Raw genomic sequence first — 18,170 nt, 5'->3', positions numbered from 1 at the left:
CCACTAGGTGCCTTGTGCTGGATGGCACAATATGGCGCTGAGAGAGGTGCTGTGATTAGGAAGCAATGTGGCACTAGGCTTAGCCACTACAAGGTGCTGACTTAAACTAAGATAACCCTACAACATGCTTATCAAAGGGAAGGGGTTTCATAATAAGTCATTCACCAGATCCATGCATCCATCATCACACACACAAGTTATAATAACTGTCTATACTAGCGCATTGGCCGAGCGGCCATGCAAACCTTTTATAGTAGCGTCCTTCTGGACCTTCCTGATGGACCAATCCAAACTGGAGAAGCACCTGCGCATGTGACCTCTGATCTCCAATGAGAGATCGTCCCACGGGCATGCTCAGTAGACCGAAAGAAGGACAGTCCCTGGAGTAGCTCGCTGTTGACCAGCATGCCTTTCTATAGCTGGACCAGAGGTGGCAGCAGCAACCAAACCCACAGTGCTAGTCTGAGCAGAGTGCCAGGATTGATGAGTCTGCTGAGCAACCTCCTCTGTGGCCAGAGAGGAATGGGAGCCCGCCGAAGGCAAGGCTTGAGATTCCTGCTGTGCAGCGACAGGAAACTGATGCTTATGTGTTCCCTTGAATTGACAGGCAGCTTCACTGTCCTGCTGCTGTCTAATCATAGCGCTCATGGTCTGTTCCTACTGCAGCCTGTAAGCTTGGTTGAGCCCACATCGCAGTCTGGATGTTTTTTTCACAGTTGTGCTCATTACAACTATTATGAAGTATTCATGAACTTGACTGTATGGATATTAAACTTACATGGATAAAGAAAAATAAGTTTATGTGCCTTTTTTGTCAAAACATAGCCAAGCTTGGAAGTTTTTCTTTGTAAGAATAGGCTTCCAACTTACCACAGTACCCACAGGTCAGAAATATGAAGAACATGGAGATTGTTGTTACAAACAGTACACGACAACAACTTGCCAGAAACTCCTGCAGCTCATTAATGTTGCTGTAGGCCTCTTGGCCTGTTTGTTAGACAATCCCTGCATGTGTTGCGGCTGTCTAACTGCCGCAAAACATGTAGCCGTGGGGACTTAAACATAATTCGAGCACCCCGAGATCCTCTAACAACAACCGAGCATGCTCGGACAACATGATATTATAGCACGCTCGCTCATCACTACTGGACGTCCAGTTATAGGTAATGTTCCTGTTGTGCCAAATTTAAGCCACTTATTGATGTCTATCTTCAGAGCGTTCCATGGTATATACTATGGTGAGAGATGATCTTATGGCAAGAAAAGGGGACAATGCCCTTTAAAAATAAAAGTGCAGAAAGCAAATAGGGCATTTTTATAAGCTTCTTGAGTAGGACCTGTGCACAATATATATGGGAATTAACACCTTAGAAATTGGAAAAAACTACTAGGCGTAAATAGAGCTGTAAGGGGTGTAATGAATGACAAAAAGAAAGCATGTAGAGTCCAAAAGCAAGAGGGTAGTGACGAGACATTAAATAGAGAAAGAAATAAATTGTGTAAAAGAAAACAAAAAACAAAAAAACAAAGCATGCATAAATGCTCATGAGGAGAACATAGTTTTGCTTCTATACAAGTCACTAGCATGGCCACACTTAGAATGACTCTAATTTTGGTCTCCAACATATAAGAAGGACGTAGCTGAACTAGAGCAAGTGCAGAGAAGAGTGACTGAGGTTATCAAGGGGATGGGTGAAGTTCAATAACAAGACAGGTTATCAAACTTGGGTTTTTACAATTTGCAAAAACAAAGGCTTAGGGGCGATCTTATTACAATGTACAAATATATGAGAAGACAGTACAGAGATTTGTATAATGATCTTTTTAGACCTGCAATGATGACAAAGACAAGAGGGTATCCTCTACATCTAAAGGGAGGTTTAATCATTATTAATGATGGGTGAACCCCCTGGTGTTCGGGATCGGTGGGTTCGCCCGATTTTTTTTGCAAAGTTCGAGTTCGGGGCTGAAGATGACGCAAACCTGCGTCTGAACCCCGAACTCGGACTTTACAGATATGGGATGGGGTGGGGGTGCTGTAAAAAAAAAGCAGAAAATTAATAATAAACATTACAATTATACTTACTTGTCCAGCAACGCATCCTCCCGTCCCGCTGTCTCCCAACCGCATCTGCTTCCGGGGCTGCTCATTAACTTTCATCGGTATTCACTGCACTGGGAAGCCTTCGGCTTTTTCCGGCAGTGTTCGTGCGGCCGGGAGACAGCGGGACGGGAGGACGCATCGCTGGACAGGTAAGTATAATTATAGTGTTTATTATTAATTTTCTGCTTTTTTTTCCACAGCCGAACTAAACCCGAACTTTAAAACGGGTTTCCCATGGAAACCCGTAGTCTGGACCATGTGACCGAACACTATCATTATCACAGAGGGTGTAAGAGCAGAGAGACTGTGGAACTCTCTGCCACATGATGTTGCAATGGTCGATTCACTAAAAAAGTTCAAGGAGGTTCTGAATTACTTTCTTGATAAATACAATATTACAGGTTATGGGCACTAGATTCTGTGATGGGACATTAATTCAGGGAACTGGTCTTATTGCCATATGTGGAGTCGGGAAGGAATTTTTCCACTAATATGGGGCAATTAGCATCTGCCTCATTAGCAGTTTTTGCCTTCCTCTGTAACAGCATGTTCTGTTATAGGTTGAACAGGATAGATTTGGGTCTTCTTTCAAAATTTGTTTTCAGAGACTGGAGCTGGGCTATCGAATACCTGGCTTAGTGACATACAATTTAACACATCTGGTAATTCAGGGTGAGTCACTCGCTACTTTACCCAGAAAAATGCAAAGGTATGTACAGCCCAAATTTCAGTACGGTCGACCATCTCTTTTAGAAGTTTCAGCAATTTTTCCAGGTAAATTAGTGAGTGACTCACCCTGTATGTGATTTGGCACAATAAAGGCCAAAGTGTGAGAAATGATCACATTACATAAGAATTAAAAGGCGCTCCTTTAGCAAATTTACACATATAGTCCCTATAAGAAAAACAAACTTAAAAAATGGTGAGTGATTAATCTACAGGTGATACTGCTGCCCAGTGACATGATTCACACTCACTTTCATATCATCACTTATTTCTCCTTTGCTTATTTTTAGTATTAATGATAAGGTTTCCAAGTTCTAGCCAAGCACAATAAGCCTTGATTCCAGGAATAGCTTTGGCAGCAATTCACTCACAAAATTCTCTTAAAAGAAGGTTATGACCTTGGGTAAAATTATCAAAAAATGTTATTTCAGATCATACAAATGATGTTTGTGATCATGTAGTAAACTAACGTTATTTCAGATTACTTTAACCCAATTCTGATTGTGGTATTTTAACACTAAAGGGGTTTTTTGGGCATACAGTATTAACACCTTTACAACTTTAGATGTATAGTTACATCATAGGTCTCCTTCCTCTCTTTGATGCGAACTCTGACACTGAGCCCGCATCTTTCCTGGCATATGACAGCTGATCTGTCATACATCGGGATCATATGGCTCCTTTTTGTTTTCTTACAAACCTTGATTTTTTTTTCACCACTTAAAAAAGAATCTATACATGTTTGATACGCAGAGTACTCGTAACAACCTGGAGAATCATAATGGCAGTGGGTGTGCCGGTTGTTGGACCTCCACTGACCTCGATCATCAATACTGTATGCATGGACAACCCCTTTTAAAGTGTATTTCAGTCTAAAATTTGTTTTACCTATCCAACGAATACTGATAAATGTTGGGCCGGGGTCACACTTGTGAGTGTAATGTGAGAAACTTGCATCAATATCCGGCACTCGGGACCGGAGTGTGCGGCTGCATAGAAATACATACAGCCGCACACGACGGTCCCGAGTGCCGGTGGCAGTGCCGGGTATTGATGCGAGAGACTCGCGTGAGTTTCTCGCATTACATATGCAAGTGTGACCCCAGCCTTATAATCCTCCAGCTGCATGACCAGTTGTGCAGAATTTCTGTATATTCTGGTACATGGCCTATGTCATTATTTTGAAAGTGGATCAAATTTTGAATGAATGAATGAGCATTTTGCTTGTTTTTCGGGTGATTGCTCTGGCATTTTTAAACAGTCCAACAATCAGACAATCGACAAGGAGCATTCTTACAGGCTCTCGTTCATGTGCCATGGAGATGAGCATACGTTTAGTATCTGCGGCAGATTGTTTTGCTGCAAAAAACAGAATGTTTGCAGTAAAAATGGTGTAAAGTACGCACATTTTACTGTGTTTTACTTGTGTTTTTTTTCCTATGAAAAATGCTGCAAAAACTCTGAAAGAATTGACATGCTGCAGATTTTTTAGATAAACACTTTGAAGGTTCAAATCTGGAAGGAGAAATTAAGCAACACGTGCATAAGACTTCTGATATCGCATTCACTTTGCTCATACTGTAAAACATTGCATTTTTTTCTTCAGGAAAAACATGCGGAAACTAATGTGTAAAAAAATGGAACATATGAACAAGCCCTAAGATTACTTGCATACTTGTATTCACAGCAGATTTTTATGTACTAAAAACAGAGTGCTTAAAACATGCATTTCTATATGCGTTTTTTATGTGCTTTTACTTGCATTTTTTCCCATTTAGTTGACTAGCTGAAAAACGCTGAAAAAAAGTTACTGAAAGAACTGACATGCTGCAGATTTGGAAAAAAAAGCTTAAATGGTTCAAATTCACAAGTAAAAAAAAAAAAATAAGCTGCATGTGCGTAGAGTTCATAAATCTCATTCACTTTGCTAGTACTGGAAAACGCTGCATTTTTTACCAGAGGAAAAAAGGAGGAAAAAATGCAGTGTGTGAACAAACCCTTAGGGTGCTTCCACATTGAGTTTAGTGGCATACATCCAAAACTCCCCTGCAACACCGGATCCGGACGCATGTACTGATGGGGCCATAGACTGTAATAGTGATGGCACAGCGAATGGGGGCTCTGACGCCCATCTTTTTTGAGACTGTACACTTACAGGAGGCGGCCACCAAGACGTAGGCCACTAAATGTAATATGAAAGCACCCTTAGGCCGGGGTCACACTTGCGACTGCAGTGCGAGAAACTCTCACGAGTCTCTCGCATCAATACCGGGCACTGCTGCCAGCACTCGAACAGGAGCGCTCCGCTGCATAGAAAGACAAGTCCAGAGTGCTGGTGGTGCTCGGGACATGTCTTTCTATGCAGCAGAGCGCTCCTGTCCGAGTGCCGGTGGCAGTGCCGGGTATTGATGCGTGAGTTTCTCGCATTGCAGATGCAAGTGTGACCCCGACCTTAAGCTCATACTTTTCCTTCCAGTAGTCATCTTGTTACCATTACAGACATGATGATAATTGATAACATCTCCATATACCATGTATAGCACACAATCACATGTTCACAATAGGCAGTAATCACAGCTCTTTTTCACTACACAATAACTTATGCACGCACTATAGAAATATATAGAAGTATGCCAGAAAACTCCTAAATATGTCAACGAGTCTATCGATGGCTACTGTCAATGTGGCTTTGTCACATTTTTCTGTAAATGTTCAGTGAACATGGATGCCTGGCATGCCCAATATGCATAATGCACAACCAAGAGCCATGTGTCATTGTATTGTCCTATTCTTGCAGGAGCTGGGATGCCTTCTAAGGTGAAGATTCCTCTCGTTATTTCCATTTTGTTTCTCTTGATCAGCGTGTCTGTTATCATTGCAATTGCTTACATTCAGATTCACCATGAACGGTCACTTTCTCCTGGTTTAAAGGTACATAATATATGGAAATATCTAATATTGCCTTCTGCTTCTCAGTTTATTTTGGTCTGAATCAGTTTTATTTCAAAATAAATTTGCTTTGTTTTTGTGCTCCTAAAAAAAATTGTGTCATGCAATGAATAATGAAATATGTTTCAAAATATCTTATCATTTACATAATTGAAAATTTCTTGAAGATTCTTGTTGGAAGAAGGCCTGTCGCCTCTCCTTATAGAAATACTATGAGTACATTTAGAAATATTTTAAATAATTGTATTATTTATGAAATAACAGTACTGTGGCATCTATTTTAGAAATCTGATTTGTGTGGTTCTACTTTTATTCCTGGAAAATGATGTATAAAGTGACAACTGGGTATTGCCCTTCACAATCTGACATTGTCCAATCAGTGTGGACATCATCACTTTAAATGAACACACCCCACTGACAATAGTATTCTACCCCATAAAATTACAGAGACTATTCCAGCTACTATCTTTGTAGTCCAGGGTGTTATTTATGTAAATATTTAAACCACAATTCATTATTAACAGGTGTTTTAAAATAAAAATAAAAAGGAAAAGTTTCTACTTAGATTACAATTAAAGAGAATCTATATCCAAATTTTTCCTATCTCATCTTAGAGAAGCATGATGTAGGAAAAGAGAACCTGATTCCAACGATGTATCACTTAGTATACTAGGTGCAGCAATTGTTACACAATCAGAGTTCGTAGCTCTAGCCTGTAGCAGAGCTCAGAAAGCTGTCTCCGCCTACACCACAGCTCTCTATGTATATTGTCTATTGACAATAAGCTGCTAATAAGAGGAGGGCAGAGGTCAGACTAGGGCACACTGAGTATCAGTCTTGGCAGTGATAATCTACTGATGATAAAACACTCATTGTATGGAAACAATAGCACACAGCCTAATAAGTGACACATCGCCGAAATATGTGTCTCAACCCCTACATTTTGCTGACTTCAGATTACATAGCAAAAACTTGCTGACAGATTCCCTTTAAACCTCAATGTGGAAGCTCACAATTATACAATTATGTTTCCCTTAATGTTACGCCGGCCACTTGCACACCTCCTAAGCACAGCCCTACTTACCGCATGTTTCGCTCTGCTTCACCCTGTACCTGACCATCACTCGGAGCTGCCTAGTGCCTCTCTTCCAGCTCTGCTGTTGTAGGTCATAGGGGGGCACGGCTGTACTCTGCAGGAATTTGTATCCATTCAGTCCTGCAGATATCAGCTTCCCCGGCCTGTCACCTGCCAGCAGGTAATATTTTCTACACCCTCCACTCCTCACCTGAACTTTGGTTCCTGTTTCTGTCCGTCGCCAAGGTTCAGTTAGGCTACATTCACACGCTGCTTTTTTTGCTACAGCAAAATCCTGATCTCTTGAGACCCTAAATGAGTCAGACTCAGGCTAGACAGTAGGCCTGTTTAAGACTGATGACCGTACCAACCGGGGGAACTGGTCGTGGAACGGAACAAACAGAGAGAGGAAGGTGGTGACTAGACAGTGTCTGATGACGCAGACAGACTGTAACTGGAGGGTCAAAGAGCAGGACCGATATTCTGACCGCTGGGGGCGGGGGAGGCCTAACGTAGAGAGGAGGCCGTATGACAGTTGGAAAAGGTTCTCTCGACCTTTGGGGCAAGGTGTGATGAGTGCCCGGTCTCGAGAGCCTGATGTAATGTTGTGTGTTCAACCCCACAAGTTTGAACAGAGGGGTGAGGTATGTGGTGTAGTAACCACTGTGTACGCTAGGGGGCGCTGTGTGGATGTCCCAAGAGAACGGATGAGTGGCAGAATCCTGAAGGATGGTTATGTATCTCAAAGTGGTGGATTGTCTCCTGGCTAACAGCCTGCGTGTGGCTGTGTGTAATGGCTGCCGGAGCCTGAAAGTTCCCTGGAGGGATATGGACGTCTGCAGCATGAGTGACGGAACTACGTGGAGACCCTGACGTGGGTGAGATAAATGAGGCTAAGAGAGCCTGTATGCTGGACACTGGACCACCTGTGTGAACACTGGGTTTACAGAGGGAAGCTATAATGGACGCTCTGCTGTTTATATGAAGTTTTGTTTCTGCTGTGGGTTTATGACGTTGAATAAACCGCATGGACTATGCTATGTTTTGATGAAAAACCCGTGCCGGATGTGATTTGTTCGCTGCCTAGCGAGAATTCCCCAAGTAAATGACAGCGCTACCTCACAGATCCCAAAGTTTAGCTTTGCTTCCACCATACAAGCATGAACTATGCAAGGTGTTAGGCCACCAATGCAAGACATATGTGAAAACATGAAACATTTTTGGAAAAAAGGGCAAACTGACGATTATTTAGTGGAAATAGATTTTTATGTCTGAAAAAATAGTGACTATCCTGAACAAAAAAGTTTATGAGTTCATGAAAAAAGACACAATCACAAATGTAAAAACAGTGTGTGTGTGGGAGGGTTGAATTGGTCTGGAATATTTTATCTAAGACATTGACAGAGCATTTTGTAAGGTGGACACTGTTTACTTTCACATATTGGTTAGGGCCATTGAGTTGGTCAGGTATTCTTCAATTTAACACAATGGTCAGGCGATGTTTAGTTTTACACCTTGGTCGGCCACGGAATTGCTCAGGCAATTGTTTACTTTACTAGATCACTAATTGAATTAAATTGTACTAATCCTAAATGCCATGCTCCAGTGAGGAGACCAAGACATTTGGGTTTAAACTTGAGAAAATTTCAAAATTAAATGTGTCTCACATCCTGCTCTACCTGCTTTTTTTCCACTCTTTTGCTGCAATTTCGCTACGTTTTTGCACTTACATTTTGCTTTCTATGGGTGAAAAAGCTGCAAAAATGCTGAAACAACTGACATGCTGCAGTTTTGAAAAAGCAGCAGTTTTCCAATTCAGTCAGGAAAAAAATACAATGTGTACTGGAAAAAGTAGCTTTTAATTTGCATTTAAAAAAAACAACTAAAAAACGCAGCATAAACACAATGTGTGAACATAGCCTTAAGGGGGTTTTACACATAGCGATATCGCTAGCATTATCGCTAAAGCGTCAATGGTTTTGTGACGCAGCAGCGATATTGCTAGCGATATCGCTATGTGTGATACTTACCTCCGACCGGCTCCCCCGCTGTCTGTCGCTGATCGCACAGCTCCATTTCTCGTCGGGCGCTTCCTGCTGGGCTTCCTGCTGGCACCAACGAGCGACGCATTGACGCGGACGGGAGGACGTCAGGATCGCCGCATCTGAAAGGTAAGCAACGACCGCTGTATCGCTGCTGCATCGCTGTGAGATCTGCCTGTGTGGCAGCTCACTAGCGACCATTTAGCGATGCACCAGCGATCCTGACCGCGTCGTTTCGTGGTCAGGATCGCTGGTGCATCGCTAAATGTAAAGGGGCCTTTCGTGTGTTTTCTCATCTTTTCTTCGCTGCTCCTGACCCAGCTCATTTACCTGTTCTGTCTGACCTCTCCACTCCTGACCCCGACTTTGTTTAGTGATCCCGTGCTGTCTGCCCCAACCTCGGAACATCTGACCACGCATTTTCTTGCCCACCTGTACCCCATATCCGAGTCTTTGATGCTCCGGTAAGCTGCTGCAGTCCAGGGGACTGCCCTGGAGTGGTACCTGATGTCTACCAGCAGCTCAGCCTATCCTCACTGTCTGAGGATCTAGTGAATACCGGGTAGACACCTAGTCATGCACCTACACAATTAGCCTTGCCCATGGCACAGTGGGTCCACACCCAGCAGCATTACACTTAAATTGGCATAGGGCTGTTTTATTTCTACTACCCGTCGTCCATATTGGTTGTCACTGGTAACATTCAGTCTTTGTCAAATCGGGCTCACAATATCAATTCTCTAACTCAGTGAAACACACACTATGGACAATCCCAATACATTTTGAAAATAAATGAACAACATAGAAAAATATATATAAAACGGCAATAACTCAATGTACATGTGACATTGCATCATATCAGCACAGGACCTCAGAGCTAACCGTCATCCATACTCTAGTCCTTTCCATTGCAGTTTCTCGATGCCTTCCTGCCTTCTACCTAAAAATACAATGGCTGGAATCTGTAGTATTGTAGAACACACAGAAATATTTACCCGTCATTCATCTTTACATGGGCAGAGCCTTTATTTGTGGATGCTTATATACATTTGGAAAAGAAACCACAAAAATGCTGTAAAACTTTTGTTTATACAGTGTTAAGAAAGTTGATACTCGAGCTGTCATAGTAACGGATACTCCCAAAATGAAACATTGGATTATTATTACATCATCCAATTACACTGATTTTCTAAATATTTTTTTCATCCAAGATGAAGTTTGTTGAATATAGCAACATAACAGATAGTGACTTTTCCCATACCATCTGTTCTATGGGAATCCATGTCAAGAGCTTTTAAAAGTCACACAGAAGTTTGAAAAACATGCTAGTGTGGCATTATGCTGTAATAATGCATTATTTGCAGAGACACATTTCATAAAAAACTGAAATCCATTTGTCCAGGGAATAGCGACAATGCTTCAGAATATTTTATGTCGGTTAATGCCAATTGCAGGTTCTCTGTAAATATTGATGTATGCAGCTAGTATTAAAGGGTTATACAGTTGTGCTCAAAAGTTTACATACCCTGGTAGAATTTTTACTTTCTTGGCCTTTTTCAGAGAATATGAATGATAACACCAAAACTTTTTTTGTACTCCATGGTTAGTGGTTGGATGAAGCCATTTATTGTCAAACTACTGTGTTTTCTCTTTTTAAATCAGAATGACAACCCAAAACATCCAAATGACCCTGATCAAAAATTCACATACCCCATTTCTTAATACCGGTATTGCCCCCTCTAACATCTATGACAGCTTGGAGTCTTTTGTGGTAGTTTTAGATGTGGTTCTTTATTTTCATAGACGGTAAAGCTTCCAACTCATCATGGCAAAAAGCCTCCAGTTCCTGTAAATTCCTGGGTTGTCTAGCATGAACTGCGTGCTTGAAATCTCCCTACAGTGGCTCAATGATATTGAGGTCAGGAGACTGAGATGGCCACTCCAGAACCTTCACTTTGTTCTGCTGTAGCCAATGACAGGTCGACTTGGCCTTGTGTTTTGGATTGTTGTCATGTTGGAATGTCCAAGTACGTCCCATGCGCAGCTTCCGAGCTGATGATTGCAAATTTGCCTCCAGTATTTGCTGATAACGTGCTGCATTCATCTTTCCTTCAACTTTGACCAACTTTCCTGTGCCTTTGTAGCTCACACATCCCCAAAACATCAGCGATCCACCTCGATGATTTACAGTAGGAATGGTGTTCCATTCATCATAGACCTTGTGAGAGACAACTTAGTGGGAAATGTCAATGGGGATATTGAAGTCACCAGTGATGTTAGTGGGGATGTCAGTGGAAAGGAAATTAAGTACCTAGGTAGTGAAGTGGTCAAAGAAGGTGGTGGATGGCTCTGGGGGCAGTAAATGACAGCCAGTTAGAGGGGGAATAGATGCACACACAGTTCACTGTTATGATTGAGTCACCGTAGGAGGCAAAAACAGAAATGCTAGCTAAGTCCAGAAAACCAGAGAAGTTGGCAGCTATCGGATTGCAGACCCCTGAACCTATCAACACAACTAGCAGTAGCCGTGGGGGGTTCCTACAATGCCCTAGACCCCTCGATCACAGCCGGAGAATTAAATAGGCCTAAAGAAAGAAAGGGGAAATCTAAACTGCCCCAGAGCAGACCCCAAAGCAATAGGCAGCCCCCAACATATAATGACGGTGAAGCAAGATGAAAATACCAACAAAGACAGAAAGATAGACTGAGCAAAGAGGGGCCCAAGCTAACTAGATAGAAAAGGACAGGAAGGCTGCTGTCTGCAATCCGTGAAAAACCCTATGAAAATAAGAGCCAACAGACTGACAGTGAAAAAGGCCCTGAAGACGCTAGGCTTCAAAAAAGCTATGTCAGTACTCAGGAATATACTGAAGACAGAGCTACAGGCAAAAGGAGATTCAGCTCACCCCAGCAGGGAATGGCAGAATACTGAAAAGCACGGAAAACAAAAAACAAAACAAAAAAGCTAACAGGCAAAACAGAAAACTTACTGTAGCTTTAGAGGAGCAGGAATCAGACTGGTGTCCTAGAAGTCCACAGAGAAATCACCCGCAGGGCAGAAGGGCGTCGGCAGCCTTATATCCAGTCCGTGACTCCACTCAGCCAGTCATCCTCATTAGACTCAGGTGCCTGATAATCAGGCTCATTACCTTCCTTTACCAGAATAGGGAGTTCACCAGACCCCAGTGACGAAGGGGAAAATGAACTCACAACAGTTCACCTTGAAAGAAGGGAGAATAACAGCTCGAGAAGCTGTGTTAGAAGGAGTCAACCAGGTTTCGGTAATGGCAAGGAAGGAAAGTTTGTTAGTAATGAAAAGATAATGGATGTATGAAAGTTTTTTGCAGACAGAGTGAGCGTTCCATAGAGCTCCTGTTAGAGGGACTGGAGAAGCGGAGAATGGGGAATGGGTATAAGGCTAGAAAGGTTGCAGAAATTTGTGATAGAGCGTAGAGGAGAGGTAGAAATGACTGTGGGGATGTGGTGAGAAGGGTTAGGATTTGGATAAATATCGCTGACAGTGAGGAGGAGCAGAGAAAGTGTTTGTAGGTGGGAGCAGTAGAGGGATTGATGTGGCTGTCTGTGTTTGGAGACAGAGAATTGTATGTTTAGGAACAGTTCTAATGAGGAGGTGATATGATGGGGAGGATGGAGGGAGAGATGACCAGTTCCTTACTAGGTGTAGGGATTAGGGGAGTTAGTAGGAAGTAGAGGACTATAGGTGTGATAATGTAAACAAACAGAAACATTGCTTCCTGTGACAGTGTAACCAGTTACCCTCAGTGCCCTTCTGGTTCAATTCTGGTCTAATCAGGGAAGCACACTTAAGGATAATTTCACACTAGCGTTTGGCAGAGCTGCAGAGGGCTGTGTAGTTCCTCCATGAAGCTCCATCCACTGCTGCACCTCCTCTGTTCAGCTCCGCCTACTTCTGCATGCGGCCTGCGTACCTATCTTTAACATTGGGTACACAGGCCATGCGGATGTATGCGAATGTGTCCAATACTTATTTCACCTGCTGTACAGACACACATATGTATATACATACAGTACATACAAACACACAGGCATATATAAATATGTACACATACATACAGTACATACATACACATAGCACCTACATGCACATATATTTATGCACACAGCATATACGTACACACACGCATATACACATAGTACATACCTACATACATATGTATATACACACAGCACATACGCATCCACTATAGAGGACTTACCAGTCTATCTCCTATTCAGTTCTTCCAAGTTCATGCAGGGTCACATGACTGTGATGTCTTCAAAGGTCTTTCTGCAGTGTTAACCTTGGAAACTGCATTGATAATGCAGTACTTGTCACAAGTGTGTTACATCCTGCTGGGAAATCTTGGGTTAGAACATCACTACACATTGTGAATCTCCAAACTTACATTTAGCTTGTGTGTTTGTGTCCCATATTAAATGTATTTGGTTTCCTTTCATGCTGAAGAGGTTAACAACCCTTTCTATGCCGGTCAGAAACTTACAGCTCCATTTCAGCTGCTTCTGACATGGTCATTACCTCTCCCTGTAAAACCTTGTCATACACTCTCTGCCTTGCCAGTGAAATCTTTGCTTCTTAGCTCTTTGCAGACGCTGTGCTGAATTGGAGATTGTTGTTGCTACTGGAGATTCTTGTGTGCTGTTTTTAGGAGTATACTTTCCTCATTGTCCTTTACCCATTTTGTTGGTACATTCACAGCCTTCCCTGTGTATCTCTCTACCTTTGGTGAGTGTCTGTATGTTTGTTGCTTTCTGTTTTCCTTGTTTTGTCTTTTTGTCTTTTTTAAGTTATATTTCGGTCTCATACCTCATTGGGTGGGGGGAGGGGGCAGATCAGGATTTAATAGGAGCATAGTAAGGTTGGTGACTCAGGCCTCTCTACCTTCAAGAGTACCCCCGGGACATGGATAGTTAGCGGTCCCCCTTCCTTATCGAAAACATGACAGTACTGCTACTATCAGTGCAATTTCTGCTTGTAAATGCTGGGGGCCCTTATGAGGATGAGGACTGTAGGCAATTGCCCTGTTTCTCCCCTCCAATACCAGCCCTGCTTCAATACATGAGCAGTATGTGTATAAAACACTTGATTCACTATATATAAAACTAGTATCTCATCATTCATTTAGCAAACAACCAAGTTTATTACTATACTAGCTGAAGAGCCCGGCGCTGCCCGGGCATAGTAACTAACTACGGTTAGTTATAATAAATTATAATAATTATATTTATATATAAAGCTGAGTGTAGAGCTCCGCCCACTCCGCATAGCTACATTCACTATAATATCCCACATCATCCCATCAGCCAGAGCTACCGGACTACTACCCCTAATATCCCACATCATCCCGTCAGTCAGAGCTACCGGATTACTACCCCTAATATCCCACATCATCCCATCAAAGCCAGTAAAAGTAGAATAGTGAAATTGCACAGAAACATGGTTCACTTAGATCCCAGGTTTTCTACTGATCAGGTTGATATTCTCACTTATCTGCCACCATAAATATCACAGTCATGCTTTTCACCAATGGACAGGCACAAACCTTATACATTAATACAGTAGAGAAACCTTCACACACATTTTCATGCACTGTCAACTTGTAATTTGTCTGGCTGAGTTGCTCATGGATGTACAGCATCTGTATGCAGTATAGTATCATATTTAATGGGTTGTTATGGGAAAGCACTACGTGTTATATGGGTATATTCAGGTGAATTATGGGGAAGTAGCACTTTAAAAAAACTCACAGTATCAGAGCACAGTAACACATCAATAATGCATAAAAGTGTCTATGAGAAAATATTAAATCCACATGACATTTAATATGTCCACTTTCCTACATTCATGTGTGTCACTTAATGATACCACACGGGAGGGTGGGATTCATTTTTGTCATGTACTCACTGCTCCTTTCTGGGGGACAGACGATGGCTTGAGCTTATGTTCCTGGGGATGCTTGATTTCTCCCACCATGTCAGTGTCTGCTGAGGTGTTGTCAAGTGGGAAAACTTGCGCATAGCAACCAATTGTTATACTGTAGGGCTGAGGTGAACCAGAAGTGAACCCGCAGGACCGCGATGACGAACCTCCTCGGGGCGAGCTGGCCAAGTGGACCACCCCCTATACAGGGAGCGTCTGGGGCAAGCCTCGGGGAGACTATCGCCGCGGAAGCTGATACCCGGGGACAACAGCAGGAGGAAAACCAGAGGCGACCACAAGGACTGCGGAAGGACCAGCAGGGGAGGGTTTGTAGACAGGAACGGATTTAGGCTGACGAGGGTAGATACTGCAGGAGAAGACTTGAGGCCGGGGACGGGCGAAGCAGGCACTAGGAGAGAACACAGGGAGAGATTACAAGAAGGTACAGGGGCACAGAGCGTAGGACAGAGTGCTAGGCTGGGAAAGCGTAGGGACGCGTGGACCTGAATCAGCAGTGCTAGACACAATTGATAGTCAGGCAATGGGCAGGAGGTGAGGCTACCTGATATAGGACTGCAGGCAGCGCTTCCGGGTCAGGGTCGGCCAGGAGGTGGGGCAGCAGCAGCAACAGAGGAGATGAGTGGCAGGATCACTGGCGTGCAGTGCGCAGGCGCACCCGATGGGCATGGAAGGCCGGTTGCAGCGGCGGCAGAGAAGGAGCAGGATGGCGCGTGCGCACCTCGGGAGCGCATCGGGTGAGGTGAGTGCCCCGGTGTTCGGGGGAGGGGCAGAGGATGCAACCGCGGGCGGCGTGACAGAAGCAGCGGGGAGCGTGGCGGCGGGTGGCGTGACAGTACCCCCCTCCTTACGCCCCCTCTTCTTGAGACTGGCAAGGAACCTAGCTAGAATCCAGGGGGCCTGGATGTTCTGCCGGGGCTCCCAAGATCTTTCTTCGGGACCAAAACCCTTCCAATCAACTAAGAAGAGGGTCTTTCCTCTAGATCTTTTTACGGCAAGAATGTCTTGGACCTCAAAGACATCCTGGGCAGAAACTGGCTGGGGAGAGTGACCCACAGAGGCATGGAACTGGTTGAATATGACAGGTTTCAGGAGGGACACATGAAAAGAATTGGGAATTCGTAGCGAGGCGGGGAGTTTTAACTTGTAGGCAACGTCATTGATGCGGGCTAAGACCTCAAAAGGCCCGATATACCGAGCGCCTAGCTTATACGAGGGGACTTTAAGACGAACAAACTTGGAGGACAGCCACACTTTATCCCCGGGATGGTACAACGGAGAATCCAGGCGCCTTTTGTCTGCGTGTCTTTTTATTCTGTCCCATGCTAGTTCAAGCGCGGACTTGGTCTCCTGCCAGACCCTGGAGAACTCCTCAGTCAGAAGGTCGGCCGCCGGCACACCCGAGACAGGGGGTACCGGCAGAGGTACACTAGGATGTTGCCCGTAGACGATGAAGAAAGGTGATTTAGACGAGGACTAGTTGGTGTGGTTGTTGTAGGCAAATTCGGCCCACGGGAGCAGGTGGGACCAGTCGCTGTGGTGAACGTTGGAGAAGTGGCGAAGATAGGTTATTAAAATTTGATTCGTGCGCTCAGCCTGACCATTAGTTTGGGGGTGGTAGGCAGAGGAGAAGTCCAAAGTGACATCCATCAGTTTACACAGAGCTCGCCAGAAGTGTGAGGTAAACTGAACTCCTCTATCCGAAACGATATGCTGAGGAAAGCCGTGAATCCGGAAAACATGGGTAATGAAAATTCTTGCTAGTTCAGGAGCGGAGGGTAATCCAGGCAGGGAGATGAAATGGGCCATCTTGGAAAATCGATCTACGACCACGAGGATGACTGTGTGACCCGAAGACCGAGGCAAATCGGTAATAAAGTCCAAAGCAATGTGTTGCCAGGGAGCAGAAGGAACTGGGAGCGGGTGGAGAAGACCGGCGGGTAGGTGTCAGGGATCCTTATTTTTGGCACAAGACGGACAAGAGGCGACAAAACTTTGAACATCTCGAGCAAGCGAGGGCCACCAATAGTAACGAGAGATGAAGGAGAGGCTTTTCTTGAGGCCAACGTGACCTGCTAGCTTGGAGGCATGACCCCAATGTAAGACTCGCTTCCTATTGTCCTCTTGAACAAACGTCTTACCCAGGGGCAAGGAAGTCAGGTTTACAGGGGCAACCACAATGACCTTGTTAGGATCCACGATGTGTGAAGGCTCTTCCTCACAGTCGGTAACCAAAAAGGATCTGGATAGAGCATCCGCCTTGAGGTTCTTATCGCCGGAGCGGAAATGGAGTTCGAAATCGAACCGGGCGAAGAACAGAGACCACCTGGCTTGTCGAGGATTAAGTCTTTGCACTGTCCGGATGTATGCCAGGTTCTTGTGGTCAGTGTAGATGCTGACGGGATGCACCGCTCCCTCGAGGAGGTACCGCCATTCCTCCAAGGCCAACTTGATAGCGAGCAGCTCTCTGTCACCAATGGTATAGTTTCTCTCCGGGGTGGAGAATGACTTCGAGAAGAAGCCACAGGTGACCAGTCGTCCAGAGGGTGATGTCTGGGAAAGTACTGCACCGACTCCGGTGGCAGAGGCGTCTACCTCCAGAGTGAAGGGTTTATTGGCCTCTGGGCGATGGAGTACGGGAGCCGCAGCAAAGGCTTGTCTCAGGGAGCGAAACGCGTCTTCGGCCTCAGGTGACCAGAAGTGGGGATTGGCCCCCTTACGGATCAGAGCGGAGATAGGGCTGGTCAGGGTGGAAAAGTGTGGGATAAACTGCCGGTAATAATTGGCGAACCCCAGGAATCGTTGGATAGCTTTCATTCCCTGGGGACGCGGCCAGTTGAGTACGGCAGACAGTTTTCCCAGGTCCATTCGTAGACCAGTATTAGAAATGATGTAGCCCAAAAACGGTAGAGAAGACTGTTCAAAGGCGCATTTCTCGAGTTTGGCATAGAGACGATGCTCTCTCAGGCGCAACAACACTTGACGGACGTCTTTTCTGTGAGTAGACAGGTCCGGGGAAAACACCAGAATATCATCCAGGTACACCACCACGCAAGAATAGAGAAGATCTCGGAAGACATCATTGACAAATTCTTGGAACACGGCGGGTGCGTTGCACAAGTCGAAGGGCATAACTAGATATTCATAGTGGCCATCGCGAGTGTTGAAAGCCGTCTTCCACTCATCTCCAGGGCGAATGCGGATTAGGTTGTAGGCTCCACGCAGATCCAATTTGGTAAAGATTTGCGCCCCTCGGAGACGGTCGAATAACTCCGGGATGAGAGGAAGCGGATATTT

General features: G+C 44.4%; 1 protein-coding gene across 2 annotated transcripts in view; it reads left to right on the top strand.

Annotated features, from left to right (window-relative positions):
- Positions 1-18,170, top strand: part of ENTPD3 (ectonucleoside triphosphate diphosphohydrolase 3) — a 120,065-nt gene that overhangs the window by 33,200 nt on the left and 68,695 nt on the right. For both annotated transcript variants that reach the window (XM_073569119.1, XM_073569108.1), the window contains exon 2: positions 5,628-5,761. In XM_073569119.1, coding sequence (XP_073425220.1) covers positions 5,636-5,761 — 126 coding nt within the window. In that variant the 5' untranslated portion in view covers positions 5,628-5,635. The remainder of the gene's footprint in view (positions 1-5,627; positions 5,762-18,170) is intronic.

This window comes from Dendrobates tinctorius, unplaced genomic scaffold, assembly GCF_039654945.1.
Source record: "Dendrobates tinctorius isolate UK_male_01 unplaced genomic scaffold, ASM3965494v1 ptg000005l, whole genome shotgun sequence".
In the NCBI taxonomy this organism is placed as follows: Eukaryota; Metazoa; Chordata; class Amphibia; order Anura; family Dendrobatidae; genus Dendrobates; species Dendrobates tinctorius.
Note: the sequence above shows the minus strand (reverse complement) of the source record. Positions and strands in the feature narration are given on the sequence as shown.